This window comes from Sparassis crispa (genome assembly GCF_003851025.1).
Source record: "Sparassis crispa DNA, contig_000001F, whole genome shotgun sequence".
NCBI classification, from domain to species: Eukaryota; Fungi; Basidiomycota; class Agaricomycetes; order Polyporales; family Sparassidaceae; genus Sparassis; species Sparassis crispa.
The window spans coordinates 288946-316215 of NW_020939748.1; the positions used below are offsets into that span (position 1 = coordinate 288946).

Consider the following 27270-nt stretch of genomic DNA (forward strand, 5'->3'; position numbering starts at 1 on the left):
GCTCATCATCTCACAGGGACAGTGGGCGCAACAACAAGCACGAGAATAATGTGAAGATTTGGTGAGAAGTTCATTCGAAACAGGGTTGGTTTCATCAGGTACGCCATAGTGTGCACTCTCGGATTCCAGCCTTAGTTCCATGAGCTACCCTAAAGGGTGCCGCACTCCTGAAACGAATGGAGTCTCAGCCTATCAGCGGATGAGCCCTAGAATCCTACGGCTTGCGATTGAGGTGATGTCTGACATGATCGTGAGTAGTGTGTTTCCTCGTTGACTGTTTCCTCGTTGACTCACCACGAGTCACTAAAAATCGTCCGTTGGAAGGTCGTCCGATTAATACAGCTTCCCTGCCGCATCACCGCGTTTGTGTGCTTCTCTTTTTGACATTCTCGGTTCATGTCCCTCACGATTAAAATCTTTTTGATGCGAGAGACTGCTGGATCCTCGTGGTTTTCGGCGCTGGGTACCTTGATGCTCGATGTTCTTCCTCACTGGATCTTGGCACCGCTGATTGGTTTTGTGTTGCTGTGGTGCCGTGTGCGCCTGCGAAGGAAAGATAGTCTTGCCACAGCGCTGGGCCCAGTGACCCCTGAAAAGTTCATTCTATCATGACGCCACATACGGTAATTGTTACGACGCTGCGTCTGGTGGCTTGTTTCTATATGGCGTTGCTTATGCCTACCGATTCACTGCCAAAACCTTTTTCCTGCCTCGCTGCTCACACCTGGTGATGCATCTGGCGAAATTACCGTGTCGTCTCTGACAAATGGTCAATAAAGCGCCGACCGCGCCACGTATAAATTACGAGGCATTTGGGGGCTTTCGTCAGTATCCAAACCGTACCTGCGAATAGCACAGTCTTCCCTCGCTGACACACCAACGTTACACCCGCTCGCCAATCGCATCGCTCTATCGTCAGCTCTCTGTCTAAAGGACTTCACCTCATCCACACCTAGAACGCGCCCAGTTCTCGAAGAGGCACATCCATGTCAGTGATTGTGTGCACGATCCTTCGTCTTCTAATGAGCTCACTCGACCATAGATGGCGCAGGCTCCGAATGCTCGTTGGTTCATCAATCGTCTTCTAAGCTACCACAACTTATCCCCCGAGCTGGAGTATAAACTCTATGGCCCAGTCAATGCGCTTCTGTCGAGCATTTTCCCTCCTTCCAGAGGTTATTTAGTCAAACCACAAGCCATTCTTCGATCTCATGTCCCAGTGGTATCGTCTACGGTACTTCCACCTGGAACAGGGGGTCATCCCGATGCTGTTCGGCAGTCGGCACGTATTGCTGCATTGCCTGGGCCTGTGCATGGCCACAGCACGCAGCTCTCGGTGGATTCGAGGACTTCGATTGATTCATACGGCGATCCCACTACGTTGCGAGAGCGACGATCCCCTCTTCCATCCCCAATTCAAGTTCCGGACTTCATTGTCGCCAAAGCTAGTGATTATACTGGTGCACAGTTCGATTCCATTGTTGTGCTCCTAGAGGTGAAGACGAGCGAGCTCGGGAGAAATGCATACGTAGGTCAGGTGATCTCCTACCTAGACACTCTACAGACGAAAGAATATGTGGACGGTTTTGTCGCATATCTGACCCTGGGGGAAAACACCGTAGTTTGGAGGACAGAGATAACTGGTACGGATCGGATACAAGTCCAAGAACCAAGGGAGATCAGAACTGGTAGTAGGCTCTTCATGGAACGTCTTGAAGCACTGGCCCGATGATTTTTGTGAGTTCTTATTGGTCGATTCATGATGTATTCTCAGCACTCGTTGCCTATCAGACCTCTTCAACCGTTGATATGCACACGTCTGCTGTGACTCCACTATGAGCTTTTTCGCTGCCAATGCTTCGCCGCTTCCCAACACATACATTTGCTGCTAGTAGCATGTACTTTCTTGTAACTGACGTTTTTCCAGACCGTGCTGTAGAAGTACACTATTTGCGGCGAAGCTTAAATGCCTTTGTCCTTGTTTTGTTATCTGATAAGTACAGGCATCCATGGAATGCGTACATGTGCCGTTGTTCACCATTGTAACTCGACGAAGAAATCACTTCCTACGTCCTCGGGATGGGGGGAAATTTGGGGCATCTTAAGCCGTTGTGAACATACCCGAAGTGATGGTGTAGAGTGAGCGTGTGGTCTTCCTAATCGTATAGCAGCGGTGAGCTTCAGAAGCGCAAACATGAGCTTTGCGCCCGCAAACTTCCGGACGCAGCGTTCCTGGGGTTCTGAGCACTTTCAACTGAAATAATGATTTTCTGATAGATATGTTAAGACAACGGACATGTGGATCTAGGATATACACACTTGCACTCCAAGCGACAAGGTGATAGAATCTTCGAATCCCCTTGTTCATACCTAACATTAGACGTGGACTTCACCTCTCATCACTGTATGACAAGTGTTGTAATGAGGAATGTTTCGTCGCTTATTCCCACTCTTACTGTGAAGTTGCCTGGCTCGACTACCCACGAGTCGCTCAGCGACCACACAGCCAATTGCGATGAGTTCACGGGGATGGTGACGGTTCGAGAACTTCCCGCTCTGCGAAGAAGAGATGCTCAGCCTTTCCGGGTGCGGAGGTAGAGAGAAGGGCGTACGTGAGGTTCACTTTCTGGAAGCCGACTAGCATCTGATTGGGGGTCACGACAGAGCTAACGAGATCCGTCATGTACACCTGGACAGTGGAACAATTCATCAGGAACAGAGGCTCGACGCGTAGTTGTGTGACTTTCCTGGACTACCTCCATACCGTCCCTTTCGCCCGTATTCTGGACCGTCATGCTCACGTTGAAGTTGTCCGCAGTTCCAATCGTTGAGGGGGACAGTCCCAAGTTCGTGCTATGCAGTTAAAGTCAAATCTGGATGAAGTCATCACATGCAAAACACTCACTAGTTGAAGGTCGTGTAGCTGAGACCGTGCCCGAAGCTCCATATGGGTACCGGGGTGTTCAAGACATACTGACGAAGGGCATGATAATTAATGTATAGCACTATACAGGACCAATGAGCCCACCTGATGTCCGAATACCAAGGTTCCATTGGGGTAGACCATCCCAGGGTCAATAGGGCGAGCCCCCTTAAGGTAATTGTAGAATACTGGAGTTGTGCCCACACTCTGCGGGAAAGATACAGGAAGCTTCCCTGTAGTGATGACCATTTTCAGGAGGTGAGCGGATCGGTGTGGTGAATTGCCGCTCACCAGAGGGATTCACGTCCCCAAAGATGATCTCAGCGAGGGCGAGTCCACCTAACTCTCCGGGATAGAATTGTTGAACCACGGCATCCGCATCTAGCACATGATAAATGATATGATCACTCTCCTCGCAGGAGCAACTCACTCTGCTGGATCCAAGGCTCAGAGACAGGCTTCCCGCTGACAAACACAACGATCGTGGGCTTCCCGGTAGCCTTCACAGCCTGCACCAGCTTCAGCTGCGCACCGACGAGTGCGAGGGATGACAGATCAACGTGCTCGCCCGTTGTTGCGTTCGTGCCGGGCGTCCAAAGTAGCGTCTGGTCGAGGGACCACGTCCCGACCATGACAACTGCCACATCAGATGCCTGCGCGGCCGCGATGGCTTCGGCGAATTCAGACTCGTCGTTTGACCACAGCCTGCAGCCCTCGGCGTAGTTGATTTGTACGGAAGTATCCGCCAGGAGCTGGGTGAAGCCTTCGAGCGGCGAGATCCCGTTCAGTGAGGCGTTGTAGAAGACGTAGTCCCCGAACTGCCGACAGTGATGCGTCAGAAGGCAAGAACATATTCGAATGATACAGATATGCACTGACAGAGACACGGTTGACTTGAGGACCAATCAGAGCGACGGAGTTCATACTCTTGCTCAGAGGGAGCGTATTCTGTCGGTTCTCGAGGAGTACGATTGTCTCTCGTTCCATGACGTGCAATAGTGCTCTCGTCTCCGGAGTCCGCAGCGTAGACAGATAGTCCTGGTACGGGTATGGATCTAAGGAATAACTTGATTGAGAGCGAAACACAATACGTCACGAACTTACTCTCAAATAGACCCAGGGCGAACTTCGTTGTTAGCACATACTTGACAGTCTCGTCAATGTACGAGACGTCCACAATTCCCTCCGCAACCTGATCTACAGCATGCAACTATAAGCAGATTAGAACAGTAAGGCGAGCAGAAGGCGTACCAGGTAATGTCAAATAGGTGTATGTTCCACCACCCATCTCCATCTGCAGCCCGTTCTCTAGCGCGTCCTTTGCCGCGCACTCGCGCGTGCCACACGTGCCGTGGAGGGAGTATAGTAGATCGACAGAGCCTGCGTCCGTAGTGACAAAGTACTTGTAACCCCATTCTTCGCGGAGCTAGCTTGGAGGGTAAAACATGAACGCAATGCACAGAAGCTCTGCTTACAATCTCTGTGAGCAAATCTACAGCAAGGTGAGCCCGAGATGAATGGACATGGAGGTATTGGGCACGCACGGTAATTCGAGACTGCGGGGATCCCATCATAACTTGCATACGCAGTCATGATGGACAGGCTATCCACACATGCACGACTAAATGGTCGCAAATACATCGTCCGCAGCTCACGCTCTCCGCCAGATACCTGCGCAATATTTCTGAAGGCAACTGAGCATGTCGTAAGTATCGGACCTGTAGCCTACTCACAAACCACCCTGCGGGCTGCCATAGGCTGCGAAGTGCTTGCAAGTCGATGCCATTCGTGCAATGGCCTCTGAGCTTGTGTTCCGCCGGCGGCCGGTTTGCAGCCCTGTGATATAGGCGTGTCCCATCTCTCCGGTCCTGTAAGGGAATACGCTTCGTTGTCTTATTGAGAGGATCAGTTCAAATTCTGACGCACAGAAACGGGTCCTCTCCGAAATTTTCTTCCACTCGGCCCCATCGAAGCTCACGAGAGAGGTCTAAGACAGGTGCAAAGAGCTGAGAGAATCCAAGGCCCTCCGCCTCGTCCGCAATCGTCGCTGCTGCTTGTGTGAGAAGTGGGGTGTCGAAGGACGCTGCGAGGCCAATGGGCGAGGGCCAGATTGTACCGTTGTTAGTAAAGCCGTGCAAGCCTGCATGTAATACCCTTATAGTGAGTCTGAAGAAGGCCACTATAGACGAAAATTACCTTCGGACTGCACTATGGCAGGGATGCCGAGCGTGGTGTTTTCCATAAGGTATTTCTGGCCAATGGTTATGCCGTAGACCCACTTATCCCAGGGCATAAGATATCCGCCCCAGATCGCACCGCTCTTGTATTCCATCATTTCAATCTGCAGAGCGTTACAACAGCGTGTTGAGTCGCCGCTGGAGAAGTGTAGTCATAGACACGTACCAGACCGGTTTCATTGTAGGTTTTGGTGTCATCAAGTGGATCGGTCAGGTTCATCCACCCATCAAGATCGCCTTGAATTCTAAGACAACAAAAGGTGAATAAATTGAATACAGAGGACACCAGTGTTCGAGACCAATAAAGGTCCCTCTGGAGGACAGAAACATGATGATTATGGCTGTTGGCGCTGAGACTTGATCTCGCGCATCTTGTCGCTCAAATATTCCACAGCCTGGTTAGCGCTGTGCGAGTACGCTGAAGGACAGAGTAACGATACAACGCGATTGCACGTACATCTGCGCTACCTTCTCCTGCAGTGTCATTCGCGGAAGCAAATCATTCACACGATCCTCGATCGACGCGTTAGGATTCTTGTATATTGGCACTGATCCATCTGTATTCGTTCCGCGTGCACGGAGGGGGAAATGTAGATCTCCGCGGACTTCGTGCGCTGTGAGCCGGGAGGCGCTAGCAATGATCGCAGAGACAAAGATCACCGCTAGGAAATGAAGAGTGCAAAAAGTTGCACCCAGAGCCATCCCCATGGTCGCCTGTAGTGCCTGTATTCAGCAAGGAGTTCAAGACCTCTCGCTATTATCAGGATCAACGAGCTTTATATTGTCGGCGTAAAGTGAACCCAGGCGGTAATTGTAGGTGCAGTAGAGCCATATGCCGGCACGGGCGCGTTCGTCAGACTGCGGGGTCATATGGTGCGAAGCTACAGGTGGGCACATACCGACTGCTCCAACGGACCGCTGCTAGACGTTCGCAGAAACGTATCACCGAGCATTATCCGCACAGCGAATGTATCGATGCTATCGATGCAACAAGCTGACATAGCTCTGCCCTGAGATGCCTCTGTACTAGCGGGTAACATAACAAGTTGGCAAAGCTATCCTGCGCGGGCCGTGGCGTCCCGTTCAGCTATACTATAGTCTATTGGCAAGAAGACAGTGACCATCAAGTGAGTACGAAGGAAACAAGAAGGATTCCTTACTGCGACCGTGAGAGAAGGTAGAGCCATTCTTCCAGCGGCGGATTGAGGACATGCTGCCTGCTTTGCTTTTTTGCTATTTAAGGATTTCAATCCCAATAGACCAAACATTACAACCAGTGAAGCGCCGTCTGTAGGCATGTTGCTGATGCAACAGCGCCGCAGCTTGCGTTCTAAGCAGGATGAAGTTGAGGTTGAAGCTCAAAATATTGTCCTGTGTAGTACTAGGCTACTAGTACGCCTACGGTCACAGTCAGATATGTATAACGCGAACGTGTGACATCTAGGCCCTAGATGCGTGGGATTTTTCAATTTCGAGGAGGCGCCAATTGCCGGCGCTCGCAACCTACCATGTCCTGGACTCATCCTGGACTCGTCGTTTCTCGCGTAACTTCTGCCAGTCATATCTCAGTCAACGCCTGAGAAACGCTGAACACGAGGATGCGACTGCAGACCACCTTGCAGCTCATTTTCGTTGCGACCGTCTCCGCCCGCTCACGATTACCTTCTGCATTCGCAGAGCCACCGAGCTCTGGTGTGGATAATGTTGACCCGTGAGTGATATTCTACACTTTTGCATCTTCCTGACATTCGTCAAAGGCTGATAGGCGCCGGGGGAGACTCTCCGAACGGTTCGGGGGGGATGATCCCGTCCACCGCCCCACCGTTTGCTATGACGCGCTGGGTCGCGCAGACTCGCCAGAACTATGTCTCCGTGACGCCGTACAATTATACAGACACGGAAGTACACGGATTTCAGGGCACTCACCAGCCTGCCATCTGGATGGGCGAGAGCGGCCAGGTCGTCGTCGTGCCCGGTGCAGGAGAGGTGCAGAGCGTGTTCGAGCAGCGCGGCATGCCGTTCAGCCACGACGACGAAGTCATCACTGCCAGCTACTACAGCGTGCAGATGGATGCACTTGAGGGAGGGAAGATTCTCGCGGAGAAATCTGCGAGTAAGTTTATATTCTCTCGCTTAACACATCGATCTACAATTCATTTTATTTACCAGCTTCTCGCGTTGGACATCTGCGTTTTACATTCATGAACACCAGCATCCCATACGTTTTCGTTGAAGCAACACGCGCGTCTGTCATGGGTTCCGCCGACCCCTCCAACGTAACCTACCCGCACGGCGAGATCACCATCGACCCGTCACGACAAGAGATTACCGGGCGCAACCCTGAGCGACAGGACTTCATCATCGGGCCCAATCCAGCGCTCGGTTGGTCAGGCTACTTCTGCGCACGTTTCGACCTCCCTTTCGCGAGCTGGGGCACTACCGCGAACGGCAGTACTGCAGAGGGCGCGACGGCGGGCGCGGGCGCAATGCTTGGGGGATTCGTACGGTTTGCTGAGGGCGCCAGCGTGGTGGGCGTGCGGGTGGGCGTGTCGTTCATTTCTGTGGAGCAAGCGCGGAAGAATCTGGATACAGAGATCCCCGATGATATCAGTCTTGAAGAGACCGCGAGAGGTGTGCGGCAGGCGTGGGCGGAGAAGCTGGATCGGATCAAGGTTGAGGGCGCGAGTGAGGACGACCTGAAGGTGTTTTATACTGGGGTGTATCATACGCTTCAGGTGCCCGAGGTGATTCTTCATTCGGCATGTTGTTGATGAGCTCGCTCTCCGCCAGTATCCGTACGAACAAAGCGAAAATGGTCAGTACTACTCGGGTTATGACGAGTCCGTGCACGAGGGAGAATCTTACACTGGGTACTCTATCTGGGTGAGCTTCCCGCTGCCTTAGTTGCATGCGAAGTCTCACGGATCGAATTATTTCAGGACACATTCCGCGCTGAGTGGGCGTGGCAGATCCTGCTTGCACCTGAACGTATTCCCGGTATGGTGCAGAGCATGCTCCAAGACTACAAAGAGGTACGTTTCAACGGTTGTTAGATTCCATCTCTCGGCTCAGCGTATCTCTTCCAGGGCGGATGGCTTCCAATGTGGAAGAACATAGTGGGTGAGCAATTCTCTCTAACGACAGAGTCGTCTCATACTAAAACCTTTCATGCCGAACAGAGACGAATATCATGGTAGCACTGTATTGGTGACGTCTGTGTCCTCCACACTTACCGTGCACAGGTGGCGACCCACGCAGATGCGCTTATCGCTGAGGCCGTGGTTAAGGGCGTAACCGGGTTTGACTTCAAGACTGCGTATGAAGCCGTCCACAAGGACGCTACTGTGCCGCCAGTGGATGACGGGACCATCTCGTGGGTATTGGTCTCTCCTATTTGACAACGGCATAACTGATATTGATTAGGTACTACGATCGCGAGGAGGTGAGTTACATTTTCTGTACGGCGATTGATATATGTGCGATTGGTTGCAGAATGTAGGCTACGAAGTTCGTGCAGGGTTGTCTTCGGTGTACGAAGAGCGTGGCTGGGTTGCGTCCGACATCCATTCCGAGGCTGCCTCGCGCACGCTTGACTACGCCTGTGAGACCTCTTCCATCCCTTCAAACCGGATAGCCTCACTGTAAATGCCGACGTCAGTTGACGACTACGCCGTCTCCGTCTTCGCATCTGCGCTCTCCGAGACCTCCGATGCCGCGTTCTTCCGCGCCCGTGCGATGTCCGCCCCGTTCACGATTTTCAACAACGACACGCTTTTTATGGAAGCGCGCGACGCGAACGGTTCGTGGGCCGGCCAAGACGCGGGTTGGACCGAGGGTGACATGTGGGCGTACACGTTCGACGTCGTGCAGGACATTCCCGGCCTGATCGAGCGAAGAGGCGGCAACGCATCGTTCGTGGCGTTTTTGGACGAGCATTTCGATGGAGGCAAGGATCATTCAATTACCTGAACTCGTATTATTGTTGCTGATGTGACGTGCAGGCCATAACGATCAGACTAATGAGGTAGGTCATGATTAACTCGACCGGTGTTGTATGGCGCTTTACAACGTCTTTCTGCAGCCATCGCACCATATCCCATACTTGTACTCTCTCGCAGGCGCTGCCTCGAAATCGCAAGAGCGCATTCGCGAAGTAGCGGTGTCGAACTACAACGCGTCCATTAACGGCTTATCCGGTGTGAATATCTGCATACTTCTTAAAGGGCATAAACAGATTGATTGTTCACCCCCACGTTTTAACAGAACGAAGACTGCGGCCAGATGAGCGCGTGGTACATCTTCAGTGCCCTTGGCTTCTACCCCGTGGATCCTGTGTCGGCTGAATATGTCGTTGGCACGTATGTGTTCTCTATTTCTGGCAGCTTTATCTGTGCCTTGACCAAGTTCCTCATTTCCACTCGGTGCTGATAAAACGTGTACTTTGCTCAGGCCATTCTTCGACAAAGTGACGCTCGACTTCCCCAATGCGACGCACCCGCTGGTGATCACTTCCAAAGGCGGACCACAAAACCCATACATCAAGTCTCTGAAGATCAACGGCGAGGACGTGCAAATACCAATTATTCTGCACTCCCAGATCGCGAACGGGGGTGAGATCGTGTTCGAGATGAGTTCGGAGCCTCAGCCTTGGTCATCGAGCACGCTGGTGTGTAGTGAATTCCTTTGATCTGGTATGAAGTACGACAATCCTTCTTTTGTAGACGAATTCGACCAGCGCAGTTGAAGAAAATTATGTTTGTGATGGCGTCCTCCAGGAGACATACCGACATCTCGAATTGCGGTAGAAAACATGATCAGCCTGGAAACATAAATTTTGATATCATGTTTCAGCAGCCAATGTGTGATAGTACTGACAATTGCTACTATCAGACGATAAGTACTGTACAAGCGCGTTTGGTACTTTGTGTCGCCCGCGTGACTGATCGCGTCGCGTCACAATCACGTGCCGTTTTGGGCGGCGGCGAATGCACAATCTTACACCTTTTTAGATCTTTTGACGGCAGCGTATACAACACAGGTATTTGAATCACAGGTACCAATACAGGGTTTATAACTTTCGAGGGAATTCGTCGTTCAAACAGCGTAGGGCTGGTGCTCCATTCCCCTACTAGCACGATAAGTCTCTGGACCCTGTGGACGGAATACATCTGAGCTCATCATTCTACCGTCAAGTCGGCGATATCGCACTTTTCTGTTCTTCATTCTTTGATTCTTGGTTCTTCTCGTAAACCACTCCTTCGAGGTCACGCCGGGAGAATACTTGCCCTCCGGCGCCTGTGCGACTGCCTGTGCAATCAACGGGCTCTCGTCGGCCAGAGCACGGAGTTCGACAGAAAACCCTGGCCTAAAGAAGAAGACAACAGACCAACGCTCGTATATGCCCTGTTCCTTCGGCGCAGGGCTGCATACACGGTATTAGCGTGGAAGGTACACGTTTGATAGAATATCATACGAAGCTTACACTACGCGATGGAGATTGGAGCGCAAGATGCCGCCGCTGAAAATTGTCATGGCGTCCCCGAGGTTGCAGATAGCGTGTCCAGGGATGGGCTGGAAAGAATTCGAGTGAACACCGGATTCCGTCAGAGAATTGCGTGTACTCTACCTTTATATACTGCCACTCCGTTGTTCCTGGTACCATCACTTGCAACCCTCCAAGGCGATTGTGCAAGAAAGACTGCGGACTTGACTGAATTACTTGGGAAGCACAACTCGGATGCCGCACTCACCAGGGAGCCAAAATCAGTGTGTGCGCCCAGCGCCGCCTTATCCTCAGTCATTCCGTGCTGCCGCGGCGGGGTCTTGATGCAACGAGTCTCGCTCGCGCTGTGCTCTTCCAGCTTGTGCTTCGAAGCGAGCGTACCCTCCGGTAGGCCGAGTCGCCCATTGAGGACATCGACTAACGTGTAGTTGACCTCCAGCGACTTGTGTACGAACGGGACAACTGTGGACTCCATGCAGGCATATACTGTCGCAGGGTAGTCGCGGTGCACTTGCGCAGGCCATGCTAGTGCATCGTCTTTGGCGACGTTGATGAACTCTGCGGCATCCGGTGCGCCGGTGTCATCCGTGGCGTTGGCTCCTACGGCTTTGTAGCTGGACGATCTGACATCAGTAATCTTCTACTCAATCGACAATAAGCGATTCATGAACCCGCAGGACATCCCCTCGTCGCCCTGTTCATATTTCATCTTCTCTTCCATCGGTAGACTCAAAGTCTCCGCGCCCATATCGAACATTCCGTTCACTTCTTCTTCGACGCCGTGGTTCTTCAGACTGTAAATTTACCACGAACTCAGCTAGAACGATGCGATGTACTGCGTGCATGTACTTACTACCAAAACCCAAGCTCGGTAGCCGCCTTCCACAGTTTGTCGATCTCTTCTTCGTCGCCCGCCTTGATCTTCTCGTAGTCGACCACAAGCAGCGGATGCATGGGCACATTTTCAGGGAAGGGGGGAATCGTTATGAGGCCTGGCATAGTGATGGAGCTCGGTGTACCGCGCTGATAGAGGCCTGCGAATACCTATATAACCGATAGCGAGAGATTTTGCTCAGCTGACTATTGACGTATGTTCCTTTAGCGCCGCAGCATCCTGCACTCATGGCAATCCCAGAACCGGTGGGAAAGAGAACAGATGGTCGGATCGAACTATGGTATCGCACTTCTTCATCAGACGTCTCGCCAACGACGAGAAAGGAGGTTGAGAAGCACACCTTGTCATGGAAGACGATTTGCATTTCCCATCCGCCAGGCAAGATGTTGAGAAATAGGTAGTAGTTCGGTACGCGTTGCCACGTACACACATCGCAAGCCTCTGAGGACAAATGAGAATCATCTATTGTGCTGGGAACGCACCTTCCTGACCAACAGCTCCAAAGGCCTGATCACCTGTACAATCGAGGAGCACCCCAGACTTGCCACGAAGACGTCACCGGCTCCCTCTCCGTGGCGTCACGGAAGCTGAGACAAATATCCTTACAGCAGGAACACTGTCTGACAAACTTTAGGATGAAACTGTCCTCACCTGACGTGCATCCTGACGCGCAGAGCGTGAAAATCCGGGAGCGACTCTGCTCTACTTCATCGAACACGTCGTCTTGAGTGTAAAAGACACCAGCCGACACCAGCCGAGACTAGGTCACTACGATAATAGTTGAAACCTGTACAAGAAGCTTGCTCCTGGGCCGGTCAGTCGTCACTGAAGGAAATGGAAGGCGCAAAGAGGTATAAAAAGAGAAGGCGGAGCGCACCTCAATCATGGCTCAGCGTGGAACAAAGGGAAGACACCGTCCTCCCAGAAGTCTTTCGCCACATACATTGTTTTGGTTTACAAGGCGGAAATGTCGAGCTTGAAGTAGATCAGGGATGGAACGGGGTGAAGCGAAATCTTGCAGCATTTTACAACATATGATTCATGTACGAGAAACAGGTTCCTCAACTCGATGATCGCAGACAGACTAATAACGTCGACGATATATACTGCAATGCAGATAGTCAGCGTGAACTGTGACAGTGAACGCGGCGCGACAAAGCTAAAATGAAGCTATCACCAGTTGCGTTCCAGTCCCAGCCGACGCATCCGGTTTTGCCGGTAGGTTCTCAGCTCATCCACCATTTGTCTCCATTGAGTAGCGCCTCCTCCAGGAACGGGGTGGGACGCGAGTCTTGTGAGCCGACGAAGGTCAATGTCAGGGAAGATAGCAGTGAGAAAGGATGTGACCCCAGCAGGGTCTGTGATCGAGGGATTCCACCAGTGAGGATTTGAAAGGAGATAGCGCATAGAACGACACAGGCATTTGGGGTGCGGTTTCGGGTGCAGGGAGCCCATGGAAGTCGATCGGGGGTAGATCAAGGAACCTCAGGTTCCGGCAAAGACGCGCAAACGCAACCAGTACATGGCATGCATTTGGTATCAGAGACAGGGACACATAGTTCGTGCGTATCCCAAGTGCATCTATTTTTGGCCATGCGACCGCCGTTGCAATGAGATCAGTGTCAGAAAGTAATACCGTTGCCGGAACCTGTATGCTGATGTTTTGCAGGTCACGCAAGGACATATGTGGTTCGAGAACATCGAATAGCGATGTCCGATGGTGAACGTAAGCATGGAAATCAATGGCACGTAAAGAAGGGTATCTTGAAGCTATGGTCGATAAGAGTGGCTGAGGGTGGAATGGCTCGATATCTGTTCCATCCGTGAGGTAGAGCAGAATTGCAGCGATGGACGGGGAGAGAACCATAGACAAGATTAGCGTGGCAACAGAAAGTATGGCACAGATAGCGAGCCGTCGCAGCGTGGTGAATCCAAGTTACAGCCAGCATCGTGGGCAGAGATCGAGGTGGTCTGAATGTCCAGATCGATTAGACACGGCAACGTTGCCAGCCCTTCCCGAAGGGAAAGATTGAGGTGATCTAGATTGAGATGGACTAGCGAAAGATCCCTGCAAGAGTTGACAGGCACCAGACATAACGGGTTACGGACTCCTCAAATGGATATATCTTGTAGTAGGGGAGCGTAGGCAAAAATGGACTTCAAATAGTCTTGCGCAGCTTTTCCATCCTCGGTCAAGTCACATTTGTATGGGAAAATTACACCACCGAGGGAAATGGAGAGGTGGCGGAGTGATGGTGGAATCAATGAGAGAGGTGTCGCCGAGAGTTGCTCTAGTAAGAACTGCTGTGATGGCAAAATGTTGGCATGCTGCGAACACAGCTCTTAGATACCATCTGTTAGCCGCGTGAGTGCAACATTTCAAGCACAGCTTGGTCGGCAAACAACGAGTATGCATTCTGCGTCCTGACCTCTAGTGATGTAGCACGTACACCATGTTTCAATTGGATCTCTCCCATCATCAAATCGCCGCTGGCGTGTGCTCCATACCCCTACTGGCATGATATGTTTCCGGGCCCTGGCGGAGTGACAAGAGGTCAACTCAGAAGGATAAAATTCGGCAGTGCGGGTGCTAGAAACAGACGGTAACCCGGGAGGAATAAATACATACCGTCCTGTTATTTCTCCTCTCATTCCTCACTCTCCTGGCGAACCACTCCTTCGCCGTCGATCCAGGCTGATACTTCCCAGCGGGTGCCTGCGCGACCGCTTCAGCGATGATCGGGCTCTCCTCTGCTAGGGCTCGGAGCTCGATAGAGTTGCCCGGTCTTGTGAAGAACACGACAGACCAGCGTTCAAATTTGCCCTGCTCCTTTGGCGGAGGTCTATGATAGCGGACATTTTAGTCGGGGATGTCGTGAATCAATGATCGGTGGACGTACACTACACGATGGAGGTTGGACATCAGGATTCCACCACTGAGAATTGTGAGTGCGTCCCCGATGTTGCAGATGGCATGACCTGGTATCGGCTACATGAAAGCAATTGATAAGCACGCTTTCGAGATATGGCGCAAAATATTTTGCCTTTACGTATTGCCACTGCGTCGCACCCGGTACCATGACTTGCAATCCTCCCAGGCGATTGTGCAAGAAGGACTGATTCAGGATAGGTCAGTCAAACCAACACGAACTTCAGCAAACACACCAGAGAGCCGAAATCTGTATGTGATCCTAGCGCCGCCTTGTCCTCTGAGAAGCCATGGGGCCGCGGCGGGCTCTTGATGCACCGCGCCTCGCTGCCGCTACGCTCATCGATCGAATGTCTCTTTGCCAATGCGCCCTCCTGCAAACCGAGCTTGGCTTCCAGTATGTCTATGATAGTGAGATTCACATCTAATGCCTTGCGCACGAAGGGAGCGATGGTGGGCTCCATGCGGGTATTGACTGTGCGTGGGTAGGACCTATGGACTTTCCCGGGCCATGCGAGTGCATCATCTTTGGAGATGTTGATGAACTCTACTGAGTCCAGCGCACCGGTCTCATCGGTAACGTTAGCACCTGCCGCCTTGTACCTGCCGAGTGAACGTTGAATCTATAATGAAAATTTCATATTAGTAGAGGCACGTACCCGGGAGATGTGCCATCGTCGCCTTGCTCGAACTGCATTTTCTCCTCCAGAGGGAGTGCCATGGTCTCCGCGCCCATGTCGAACATACCGTTCACTTCCTCGTCAGCTCCGTGGTTCTTCAGGCTGTGATTGAATATGTTTCGATCGTGACGTTTACCATTAAGTTAACGCGGACACTCACTACCAGAATCCGAGCCCCGTGGCTGCCTTCCATAGCTTATCGATCTCTGCTGCGTCGCCCGCCTTAAGCAATAGGAAGTCTACGACGAGCAACGCGTGAGTGGGCACATTCTCTGGGAACGGCGGGAATGTCGCAAGGCCAGGCATCGTCGAGGAGATGGGTCAAGCGGGGCGATAACGCAGCAAATAGGGTATTCATCCAGGTCGAGGTCATATCAGATCAGCAGCAAGAATAATGTATGTGGGAATAGAAGCGTTATCGGTCAGCATCGGTCAGCCTTCGCTCTGGCATGCGGTCGCAATTATCTCACCACCAAGGTATCCGCGGCGACAAGAGGTGCTATCAGCACTTCTGAGATCGGTGAATGGCCGTCTTACCGTCAGAAAGATTCAACTCCACCGTGAGGTATTCTCTCGCTTGCTGTGAGGCAACGACATCATTATCCATTCATGCTGCCAAATGCCAGTGCAAGGTTCAACGATGTACGTTGAGGCTGTATTGTCGGCTGTAAGGCATATTGGAGTATCAGAGGCATCGACTCGCAGACAGAGTATACCTAGAGGTAATTATAAGTACAGGTGCTCGATAGGGTAGCAAAATCATCAGATACACATCTAATAAACTCGTTTCTTCACGATAGCAAGTAGTCAAGAGTAAGTGTAGCGCAGCGTATCGCTGAGGGTGGGCCCTCACAACAAGGTTGACGCGAACTCCTGCCAAGTTCACAGAATGAGTATCATCAAGGCAACTCCGTCAGGTTTTCTCACCTGTAGATTCGAGCAGCGCTGAATGGACCACGCGAGGATCCCTATAACTCGCGTCATCCTGCTCACCGCAGACTGCGATGCGAACTGTGCTTGGAGGAGCAAGCTATGTACATCAAGATGATGCGAGAAAGTCACCACTGGACCAAAGTTTGTTGTCCGAGCAAAGCTTGTAATGAAAAGGTGGAATACGCATGCAGCAACAACATGTCAGATAATTGGTAGTAAGAAAGTACAACGGATCTCCATCAATAAGTGAACGAAAACATGTCACTCGTGCATCCTTGTTCACTTAATGCTTCCTCGCATTCACCGTGCCTGCACCAGCAACCCGTCAGAAAGCCAAATATCTGAGGCAAATATATGACAAGACTGACGCTACATTGTGGGTTCGCCGTAATTACCTTGGTACAATGTGTCAAGCAGACGTCGCATGGGCTTGATGAATATCACCAGAGAGAGCAGGTGTAGAAGCCAGTGTCTAAGGATAATGGAGAAGTATGACGTGAAGCCACTTATTTGTACCATCAGCTTGTGTTCACTGGCAGGAAAAGCTTGTGCATCCAACCAAGCGTAGATGAAACCAGCGTGAGGCTAGGACCGCTATGTGGGTGCCAGTGGCAATCTTCCAGGTAGGAATTCTAGCAGACATAGAGAGCGACAATTTCTGTGAAATATCACGCGTTTTGCTGATGGTTCGGACCAGGAACTAGAGCGGCTCGAGCACAACTAGCAACACCGGCAAAAGCCGAGTGGTTGTACAAAATTTCCACTCCGAGAAATTGGGACACCATTGAGTTCTGTTGAGTTCTGTCACCGAAGCTTCATTTCTTTCCAACAAGTCAATCTTTATCTACTTTCAAAACAGATTGACTGCATTACAGACGATTCGGAAAACCTTGACGCCTGCAGGGCTTTCTGTCGCATGCCATTTCGCAAGCTGGCGCCGTTACCGTGAAAGGAAATGGTCCCCTGAAATACGACAAGGTGAATGCAATTAGCGGAAATCTGGAGCAACCATCACTTCCAGAGCATGAACAATACAGTAAGATATCATTGGACTATTCTGGTGCATTCCAATGTCGATAACACTGCAGAATTGCTTCTGTACAAGCTGGGGAACACTAGCACTTGGGGTACGGATGGTGGCGGTACAGCCACAATGCCGTATAAAATTAAATAAATAAATAAATAAAGGGCTCTGTTCTTCGCAAGCGAAGAAACCAAGCTGGAAAAAGAGGGCGCTCGTCAAGGTTTTTTGAATACCCTGTACTGACGCGATAATACCGAGCTGCTTGCCAGTGGCAGTTGAATTTGCGAGATTTGCTAGCCTCGCAAGGGCCGATTTCGTTGGCAGAACCCTTGGTTAATGTTGTGAACTTTTTCTCTCTTTGTGCAATAATTATTATTCACAACATAAAGATACACCTTACATGTGCCAGTTGAGTGTTCTTCGTCTTGCTTCACTTGCTGAGCCTTATAGAGCAGCTCCTCTACTTTCAACCTGTTGGCAGCCAGCCCACAGATTGTATTTTTTTACATAAGAACCCATACTTTGATCGTGTTTAGAATCTCTGCGTTTCTGCATGATTTGATTCTGGCAAGTCGTTAAGTAAAGCGCTGAGTCATCCCCACAACGTAAAGAGTTATCGGTCCGTGACACCGGAGACGGCGAGCTATATCTGGACATCTAATATTGTGCAAATATCCCATCTACCATTGTACATATGTGGTAGAATGTCAGACAGTTGTACATTTTTGTAAACAGGCTTATTCTTGCGACCTGATTGGCTGAGAAAGGATGTAAGGCAAAATTTCCGCAGGCAACAAGAGCCGGTCATACATGTACAATGTAAGGCGGAATTTTCCCACAATGTCTGCAGATGCGATATTGCCCGCTGTCTCCGGTGTGAGTTGGACATGCTCCGCTAGAAGTACCCTTGCAAGCAGGGACTCGCATGCAAGGGCATGATCAGCCTTCACATGCTGATGATACTATTGTTGATTCAGTCCCAGTCTAAACATTATTCTAGCTGTTGAAGAATCAACTATTTTTTGGGTACGGATCGTTGTCAGAACCCATATGCATCCAAATGCGCGACTAGGCTCAACGTAAGTGGAGAAGAAAGCGAGTATAAAATCACCGACCTTGCCGTGGCAACCTCCAAGCTGCGGGCCAGTGCCTACACAGTAGCTACCACACACGCGCACAAAACTCCACGTACGCAAAAATGTCTACGTTGTCGGCTCCTTCCAAAGCTCACGTTGCTGCCGTCGCCGGCGCCACAGGTAATCTTGGTGAGCCATCTGAAGAACCGTCCTCCTTCAATCCCTGAGTCCCACCTCCTTGCAGGCCAAGATGTTATTGGGGTTTTCCTGAATTCTTACTACCGTACCTGGTTCCTACCTCGTTTGTGATCCTGCATCTAGTGACGCTCAAGCCCTCGCCGCGAAGGGCGCGGAGCTCCGTCAGGTTAGCGAGACGGATCCCTTCCCGTCCCTCCTCAAGGTACTTGAAGGTGTGAATGTCGTCGTGAACCTACTTCCAGGCGGGGCGTCGCGTGACCTCATGGATGCTCTGATCCAAGCCGTTGTACAGCGCCACGTGAAAGTTTACTTCCCCACTGAATTCGGTGTGTAAGTCTCGGATGACTCTGGTCGCAATCCTTGAATTGGTCATTCTGGCGTAGTGACCGTCGCAAGGATTATTGGGCCTGGAGCCAGCGCGAGTCGGCTGACAAGAATGCCCACGACCGCAAGACGCGCGACCTCGGCCAGGGAAAACTCAAGTTTGTTGATGTTTACAGCGGGCTCTTCCTCGAGATGTATTTTGCGGTGGGCATAAATATTGGTCTTCCTCATCACGGGAACCTGAGTGTGACCTTCAGTCATTCTGTAAGTCTCTCGCCGATATCAGCGAGTGAACAACGGAAGAGATTATTTCTCACGAAAATACTGTTGCAGTTGGCTTTGACCACAACACCTACACCTCCCTCGGTACTCGTGATAAGAAGATAACATTCACGTCGAAGGCAGACATCGGGCGCGCTCTCGCGGAGCTCTCCATTCTGGTTCTAACGCCTGCTATATCGGCGCGCGTCCCAGACCAAATCCGGATCTCCGGCTCTGCCATCAGTTTCACGGACGCGCGCGACATCGTGCAGCGCGTTAGAAGGGAGTTCGGGAACATAAGTGAAGTTTCTTTGAAAGGCGTCGACCTTGAGACCACCAGGAAGGGGGTGCAGGAGTCGCTCGCCAATAACTCGAACTTCTCCCCTATTCCCCTTCTTCAGTATGTTGTTTTTCCTACATGTGATGGTTCATCTGGCTCACAGTTACTCGTCTCAGTCTTACTCTCAATGAAGGGCAAATTGACTTTTCGGATAACGACAACGAGCTCGTCAATCCGAACCAGAGTGTCTGGAAGTGGAAGACAGTGGAGGACCTTACGCGCGAGAGGAAGGGCTTCGCTTAAGTTTTCCGGCGACTGGTTTGAACCGATGTGATCGGCCAATACAGAAAATAAGCTGTTGTATTCTCGTATAAGTAAGCACGCCTCATGTATGTAGCGACAACCCTACGTTATCAGTATCAGGAGCGCCAATGTGTAGGATTGATTCGGAGACTTCATGTTATGAGTATGATGAAACTCACCCACTGCTCGGACGAATTTAAGTCTTCCTACCGCGCTGACCCCGGGACAATTTCTATCGCGAAGTACACAATCGTTCCATAGAGGCCTCTGCTCCAGAGTCCGAGTAGGAAGTACAACTAGGCAAGTAACGCCGCCGTTTTATTCGAAACCAAATCCGTACATCAGTTAGCTACAGTAGTTATTATCTACCACAGGGCTTCGCCCTCGAGGACAATAAACCGGAGCCACTAGTACTTCATAGGCAACGCAAAAAAGGAGACGTCTGATCCAATAGTGGGGTATGTTATCTAGTGGTAGCTGGAGCGATGTACAGTGCGTATCTTCAGAATTCAACCCATAAATCTGAGACTCTGACATAGCAATTAGCAGGGACAGATAGATCGAGAAAACTAGTCACATTACACACGCATCATGCAACCCGCAAGGTACGCAAATTCCACACTCTGACAGTCGCGTCGTCCGAAGATGACGCAACGCGCTCTCCGTCCGGCGAGAAACGGAGATTCGTCACCTTGTCGACATGGCCTTCCAGCGTAACGAGGAGTTTTCCCGAGTCGGCGTCCCATACCCTGACTGCATTATCACTTGTGCTCGCGCAGATACGCGTGCCGTCCGGTGAGAATGCGGCGGCATTCACAACAGAGTCGCCGGCCTCGAGTGCCTGGAGCCGGTCGCCACTGAACGAGTCGCACACCCTCACCGTCCCATCACTCGCCGCGCTCATTACGTGCTTCCCATCTGGGGAGAAGCCAACGGCCCACACCGCACCCGCATGCTCGCGCAAAGTTACGAGCTCATCACCTGTCTCCACATTCCAGATTCGAGCCGTACCATCCTCAGAACCTGTCACGACCCGGCGAGCGTCCGTCGAGAATGCGGCGGTATAAATCATGCCCTCATGGCCCTCTAATCTTGACAGCAGCTCCCCGTTCTCGGCATTCCAGATGCATCCGCACTGATCCGCGCCAGCGGAGATGACGCGACGTCCGTCCGGTGAGTAGTCAACGAGCAGCACCATCGCACCGTGCGCATCAGACCTGTGGCGCTCCTGACCCGACGCAGTATCCCACAAGCGGAGGGTGTTATCGACCGACGCAGTGGCAATACTGGAACCATCTGGAGACCATGCAACGACGTAGACGAAGCCGTCATGACCTTCGAGTACGGCCCTACGCTCGCCAGTCGCAACGGTCCATATAATCGCACTTCCATCGCGCGATCCAGAAACGAGTTCGCGGCTGTCTGGAGAGAAGGCGATGGAGCAAACTGTGTCCGTGTGCTCCTGGCATGTGTGCCAACGCTGTCCAGATGATGCGTCCCAGATGATGACGCTCATGTCCTCCGACCCGCTCGCAACAAAGCGGCCATCGGGAGAGTACGCGAGCGCGCAGACTCCGCCCTTGTGCTCGTCCAAGACAACAACAGTACCGTTCCCAAGGTGCGCGCTCTCCTTCTTCTCTTCTCCAGCTGGAGGGCCGGGAACATGAGCGCCGGTACCTGAGCCTCCTTCGGTGGGAGGTTGTGCAACAGGCGGAGGACCATCGACTGACATGCTGTCATCAGTGCGTACGGGATCAAATTGTTCAAGTTGTACTGAGGTCTCCACTACAACAGCACCTTCGAAGTTTAGCATGCCGACTAGAGTACTGATCAGTGCAGTACATGGAGAGAATCAAATATAACTTACGACCATCCTCGTTAACTTCGATATGTGGCTGCACGGTATTCAGGAATTCTTGGATATCTTCAGGTATGTCCTGACCCTGTGTGAACGTCAGAAAAGGAAGTGGACCCTCGAGCCAACTAACCCACTTTGCATAGAGAAGCGATATCTGCATCGGTGGCGATAGCGATGGCAGCCTCTGAATGCTAGGGGGAATCAACGAGGATTCAACACGCTGAACGACACTGCCCACCTCAATAATGTAGTCCAGAACGAATCCGACAGGATCATATGCCTACATTCGCATGAGTATGGCAGTTTGTGATCTGTGCCAAGCTAAAAGAACTCACCTTTGGAATGGCAGGGACTTGTTCCACCTCATCCGACGTGACACTGCTAGTATCAATTACAATACTGTGACTGTGGTCGTCTTCATCGCCACCAGAAGGTGACAAATCATATGGTCCAGCAGCTGCGTTGATCGCCTTGGGCGGGAGGAAGAAGCGTGTTTTCATCTTGTAGTAGTGGAGGAACACACATTGATCAAGAGGTGCCAAATTTACGGTACTTGAGCTTTGCTGAGGTGTCGCCGGGAGAAGATTAGGGTTAGGGCTGGAAGGCAATCGGCGACGAGGACCTGTATTGCGCTCGGGGAATGCAGAGACCTCCTTTGTCATGGACAGCGAGAAGTTCACATTCGCGGTTAGTCCGAAGTTGCCACTGAACGTTAGCTGTGCCGCACGCCCTTCGTGCACGAACGCAGCGACGGCCCACTCAGAGGTCTTTACCCAACCGCGCACAAAAATGATGTCGTCCCGTTCTACATCGACTTCGCAAACCTCCGTCGCAAATTCGTACCAACTCTGGAAATTGCTCATCATGTAATTAGCCATGCGACGACTAGGGTGAAGTTCTTCCCGATCGGCGGGGTCCTTCATGATGAGGAGCGCACCCTGTTCGTCTGTGCATTCGAACTGAAAACCCCCAGAGACATTCTGACTGTGTGGATGGGCTCGATAATATGTATGCGTAGCAAAGCTTAGAGGGTAGACGTACTTACGCGCCGGCCTGTGCACTCGCGGATACAGATTTAACACTCTTGCTGCAAATGGGTAGCGCTGGAAGAGCAGCCTCGAGTCGATTCAGTATGTAGTCGCTGTGTTGAAACGGCTTGTAGGACGTGCGGTCTGGCACACCGTAGCGACTATTGATGGGATCATCTGCGGGAACTGTAGCGTTGAAGAGACGATAGAAGGCACCCTCGCGCATGTACCCGACGTCACCGACTCGTACCTCGCCGTGCTTCGTGGGCTCGGGCTCCCAGAGCGGATAACCGTGGCCACACCGGAACAGTTGCGTAGCATAGACATCCCAAGCGTTAGCCATTGCGATCTGGTGAAGTAGATAGATGATTGAACTGATGAGCTTCAAACTTGAAGGCCGCATAAACTAAACGCCCACACCTCACGTGCGAAAGCACTCAGCTCGCACAGCAAACGACAAGGAATGCTCGAGGGAAGCAAATGCTATGAAGCCGGAAGCTGCGCTGTCGATAAGGATCAGCTAAAACGTGATGAAAGACATCCAGGAATATATCTGCTGCCAGTGAGCGCCAGTCGATGATCTTCCCCGCATGCGCGAAGTCCAGTTGTTCAACAGATGCATCTCGGCAGAGGTCAGAGAAAATGTTGTGATGGCAAGCTCCTCCGTGGACAGCCCACGACATCTCTGCATAACAGTACTTGGTTGGCCACAGAGACTAGGCTTTGGTCGAGCTGAAATAATTGGAACTTATGCGATTGGGCTTATATTCTAACTTGACTCCAGAAATGACGAAATTATTCTTATTTCTCGCTCTCAAGTCGATTCACTGTCAGTACTTCGTACTTGCACTTTGCTTCAGCACACCAGCAGCATATGGGACCGGCAGAGATAAGCTATGATTATTCACTCTTTGTCGTTAATTTTATCCATGTCCACTGACGCAGGACTATGTTAGATGCTTCACACCATCGCCGTGTCCCGTGAGCACGGAATGGTGTTACTCAGGTCTCGAGGCGCTTCCTTCGCGAGCGTGGCTAGAAGAACGTCCTCATCTCAAAGGTAAGGTTACCGGAAACTCTCGAAGACGGAAGACAGAAGAACTTTGATCACACTATTTTTGCGTTTGTTCCACCGTGACCGTATCCAACGGTTCCAGCTCAAACTTCTCCAGCGGCCGTCAAGGATTAGGAAAGCATCGAGCATGATACCAGCAGACGAAATTCCTATCATGGTAGACATGCTCGTTCTCCGAGATTCTTTGGTACTCACACGTCGATGTGCTGACCCGCAGATGTCGTTCTTTCTGTCAGCTTATCATCCAACCTGCAATAGGTGTACCCGTGTTACTCGCGACATCTTCATGGACTTCTTTCTGCACGATGTGATCGTAGCTGCAGACTGTATATCCACCGCAGCTACAAGAATCGCTATGCACCAAGTCTCTTACCTTTCAATGGACGTCAAAATCTGTCATTTCCACGGTGCTTCTGTATTCTCAAAATCTCCCGTCCAAGCGGCTAAGCACTGGATCTATGCGAGTTCCCTTGACGCATCCTCAAGAACAGGAGTCTTTTTTAACAGGTGTTTGGACGAACTCTAACCTCACCCAATCCCTCCTCAGCCTATCTCCCGCCGCCCGAACGCACAGCATCTACAGCTCTCGTCTGCCCGGTTTCGACATATGGTTGGCTTCTCGATGAACGAACGTTCTTGTCCCACGTTGGAATCTCTTGTGTTCTCAACCTTGGAATTTGACCACATATTACGCTCCAGCCCAAGGTGTTTCTGGCCTTGCTTCTGCGGCGCATGAAGGTCTCCCGCGACGCAGGGCTTGAGTGATGGACCTCAATTCAGTGAAGTTCCTCGTATCCCGTGGACATTGTCTTCCCCATGTGGCCTCGTTGGTTGAGGGACTGGCCTCTGCCACTTTGTAAGATGAAATTCGAAGCCCTGAACTATTCAGGCTTTCATCTCAATGAATATCATTCATGCAACCTGACATCAGGTTTGCAATCCTCGTATTAGGGAGATCTGCGGTTTTGCTATGCTGAGACTCACATTGGATCGATTCAATGGGTTCAGAATTTTCTATGGCTTACTGCGCATCTTTGTAACGTTAACGTTCTCGGGTTTGTCCTTGCGCGTCAGAAGGATGACTCAGAAGGAAGGTTAAGCGTCGAGCGAAGTCTGGTGCACACAGCCATGGTCTCTCGGCCATCTATGGCACAAGGCAATGCCGATTTCCGTCGGAGAAAGAAGGGAAGCTGCGGAGAATTGAGGACTCCACCGCGTGCACAGGCGCGCTTCGTCGGTTTCTCAATCCCAGCAGCTCAGAACGAACTTCAACGGTTTTCTAACACGCACGGCTTGCTTTTTACATTACACGGGTGGTGCGATACAACATCTTTGATCGATCTCGGGTGCATAACTAAATAATCTCAGATCCTTCCTGCGGCAGGTCCACGCTGGCCCACTATGATACAACACAGCGTATAGATAGCAGTTGGTCGATAGCAAAGCTACAGTGACAGCACAAAGAATAAAATATTCAGAAAGCTCATGAGAAATAACGGGAGTCCTCACCGCTACTTGAATAAATAGGCGGTGGCTGTACCACGACTGGAGGAATACGATTTTTAACAGCGACAAACATACGAGGTTGACAACCTTCAAGGTGACATAGATGAATAAAGAAGAGTATGAGAAGAGGTATGCCCGAAGCCCAGCGACCTGTCTACGCCAACAAATGGTTGGCGAGTCGACGTTATATGACGAATAGCACATCTAGTGCCCTCGCGGCGCGGCCCTAGAGTCGCTGTAGGATGAGTACGAGCCGAGCTTTATCCGTGAGAAGGAGACATTTGTCTTTTCCAGGATATCTTGACGTGTATCGCCGTCGCTCAGGGCGCCCTGGTCTGACCCATCTTCACAGTCGCTATCGCTGCCGTAGCTCATATCTGAGCCGTAGACATGTGGCCGATAGTCACTCCTGCCAGAGTACGTGGACGGTGGAGAGCTAAAAGGAGGGAAAGGGGATGCATGGTCGCCAACGACGAGGCTTCCGAATGGCGGAAGAATGGGAGAGATGGCGTCCGGACCGTGAGTGCGGAAGTGACGACGCATGTTGGAATTGACGCTGAATAACTGGCCACACTTGGGACACTGAAACGCTATCGTGGATTGAAATGTGATAAACAAGGTGCAGTAAGCAACAGGGCTCGTCGACTCACGTTTTTCCCCAGTATGACTGTTCATATGGGTTGAAAGGCTGCTGGGCCTATTGAAACCCTTGCCACATAATCCACAGACGTGTCTCTTATCATTGTCGTACCCGCGCCGATTTCTCGAATAAGCTTGGGTGGGAGTTGGAGGAGATTTGGATGGAAAAGCGGTTGACAAACCAGCACTAGACAGCGAAGGGTTGCCAACGCCGGCAGGGTTCGAGTTTGCTGGCGTTGGTTGCATGGAGTACTGTGTACGTGCGTAGTGACGACACTTTCGAGTATCTTCGCTACCATGCAAGCTATCATAGTGGTGTGCTTCGGGATTAAGAGGTCTGACAAGTGTGGAATGGTTCATGTCGACCTTGGGCACGTGGGTACGATGTCCGCTTGTCGAGATTTGACCCTATTCCGAGTAAATCAGAATTGTTCTACCATCTAATAGTGTAATGAACCTACGGTCGTGTTTCCATTTATTTCCCTTGCCTCGAGGGCTTGGTGCACGTGGCCGTGATGCGACGTCGCTGCCCTTGAAGAGAAATGCTCTGACAGAGAACTACGGTCGGCATCGATCAAACACCGAGTGCTATCAGTAGAGCATACACACCAGGGAACACTTCATGTATGCTTGGCAACGAAACCTGCGTGCGGGTATGTTGGAGCGACATGACAGGGAGTTCGAGGACTCTGGGGAGATGGAGCTGCAGGCCGAATTCGTTTGAGATACCGCATGGATTTTTATACAAATGATGACGAAGGGCCGCGGCAGAATATTGTGATATGATCGAGATGAGCTGGGAAGCATTGAATACATGGAATCAGATGACATCTCTGGTCTTGAGGTAGAAGAAGGTGGAGAGCCTGTGCAGAGGCAGAGGCCGTGCTGCGAGACTTCAATCTATCATTATCAAAGCTGTGTGGGTTTCGGAGGTACGGCATGCTTTCCGAGGGTCATGACACGTGGACTCTATTGACAACATTCTGAGCGGCACTGAACACGGTTCTTGGGGCGACTTACTTCTCAGAATTTTTATCAGACTGTGAGCGTCCGGCACCAGTGATTGACAGTTTCGAAACGAGGCGCCCTATTGCCATTTGAAGGTGTGAGAAACACCATCAGATTGAGATCGCCATGATGAAACTGACCTACTCGGTCTCCCCGGATACAACAATTGTCATAATTGTATAGACAGGCAATGTTCTCCGTTAAGACGCCCGTGACTTCCATGCAGCTGTGAGAAGACACGTCCCACGGCATGTTCCAGGTGCAGCTCCCGGATGGCTTCGAAAAACATTGCGAAGGGTCCCGCGAGAAAATGCAAAACAATGCACAACGTGAAGTAAATACGAGTTTTAAGTACATAGCTTGGAAACGGAACCCGGTATGACGAGCATAAAAATTGAAGACACTGCGCTGAACCGTCTAAGGCTTATCGGCAGCATATGCTCTCCAGTAGTCGATAGAACTATGTAGACGTACATGGTACCTGAGTGCATGGGTGCATGTCGTATACAGGCCTGCAGGGGACACTACAAATTGATTAGTCTAGACGCTGAGCACCAACGGTCCGTGCTATCAGAACCCTCGACCCAAGA

General features: G+C 51.3%; 7 protein-coding genes across 7 annotated transcripts; 3 read left to right on the forward strand and 4 right to left on the reverse strand.

Moving 5' to 3' along the window:
• Nucleotides 1-1042: 1042 nt before the first annotated feature.
• Nucleotides 1043-1732, forward strand: SCP_0200890 (hypothetical protein; the record flags this gene model as incomplete). The annotated part of the gene is made up of 1 exon (XM_027754004.1): nt 1043-1732. The coding sequence occupies one exon, from the start codon at nt 1043-1045 to the stop codon at nt 1730-1732; it is 690 nt and encodes a 229-aa protein (XP_027609805.1).
• A 789-nt stretch (nt 1733-2521) lies between these two features.
• Nucleotides 2522-5868, reverse strand: SCP_0200900 (glycoside hydrolase family 3 protein; the record flags this gene model as incomplete). Its single annotated transcript, XM_027754005.1, has 16 exons — nt 2522-2689; nt 2757-2853; nt 2906-2973; nt 3029-3156; nt 3215-3304; nt 3354-3741; nt 3803-3978; nt 4028-4120; nt 4175-4349; nt 4399-4415; nt 4468-4607; nt 4657-4791; nt 4850-5063; nt 5120-5264; nt 5327-5405; nt 5618-5868. The coding sequence occupies 16 exons, from the start codon at nt 5866-5868 to the stop codon at nt 2522-2524; spliced, it is 2364 nt and encodes a 787-aa protein (XP_027609806.1).
• An 890-nt stretch (nt 5869-6758) lies between these two features.
• Nucleotides 6759-9965, forward strand: SCP_0200910 (glycoside hydrolase family 92 protein; the record flags this gene model as incomplete). The annotated part of the gene is made up of 16 exons (XM_027754006.1): nt 6759-6871; nt 6918-7273; nt 7330-7904; nt 7951-8043; nt 8100-8192; nt 8247-8280; nt 8340-8353; nt 8403-8533; nt 8584-8602; nt 8653-8761; nt 8819-8959; nt 9162-9184; nt 9242-9358; nt 9424-9518; nt 9610-9826; nt 9882-9965. 16 exons carry the CDS (start codon nt 6759-6761, stop codon nt 9963-9965), a joined length of 2214 nt encoding a protein of 737 aa, XP_027609807.1.
• Nucleotides 9966-10254: 289 nt separating this feature from the next.
• Nucleotides 10255-15473, reverse strand: SCP_0200920 (hypothetical protein; the record flags this gene model as incomplete). The annotated part of the gene is made up of 13 exons (XM_027754007.1): nt 10255-10311; nt 10369-10582; nt 10643-10731; nt 10787-10858; nt 10911-11277; nt 11335-11457; nt 11517-11707; nt 14188-14401; nt 14459-14547; nt 14609-14674; nt 14724-15090; nt 15147-15269; nt 15328-15473. The coding sequence occupies 13 exons, from the start codon at nt 15471-15473 to the stop codon at nt 10255-10257; spliced, it is 2118 nt and encodes a 705-aa protein (XP_027609808.1).
• A 2977-nt stretch (nt 15474-18450) lies between these two features.
• On the forward strand, nt 18451-19566 carry SCP_0200930 (hypothetical protein; the record flags this gene model as incomplete). Its single annotated transcript, XM_027754008.1, has 6 exons — nt 18451-18461; nt 18522-18728; nt 18782-18926; nt 18980-18986; nt 19056-19383; nt 19440-19566. The coding sequence occupies 6 exons, from the start codon at nt 18451-18453 to the stop codon at nt 19564-19566; spliced, it is 825 nt and encodes a 274-aa protein (XP_027609809.1).
• Nucleotides 19567-20155: 589 nt separating this feature from the next.
• Nucleotides 20156-22795, reverse strand: SCP_0200940 (predicted protein; the record flags this gene model as incomplete). The annotated part of the gene is made up of 6 exons (XM_027754009.1): nt 20156-21384; nt 21434-21509; nt 21559-21615; nt 21663-21704; nt 21760-22408; nt 22470-22795. The coding sequence occupies 6 exons, from the start codon at nt 22793-22795 to the stop codon at nt 20156-20158; spliced, it is 2379 nt and encodes a 792-aa protein (XP_027609810.1).
• Nucleotides 22796-25237: 2442 nt separating this feature from the next.
• On the reverse strand, nt 25238-25576 carry SCP_0200950 (hypothetical protein; the record flags this gene model as incomplete). Its single annotated transcript, XM_027754010.1, has 1 exon — nt 25238-25576. The coding sequence occupies one exon, from the start codon at nt 25574-25576 to the stop codon at nt 25238-25240; it is 339 nt and encodes a 112-aa protein (XP_027609811.1).
• Between the last annotated feature and the right edge of the window lie 1694 nt (nt 25577-27270).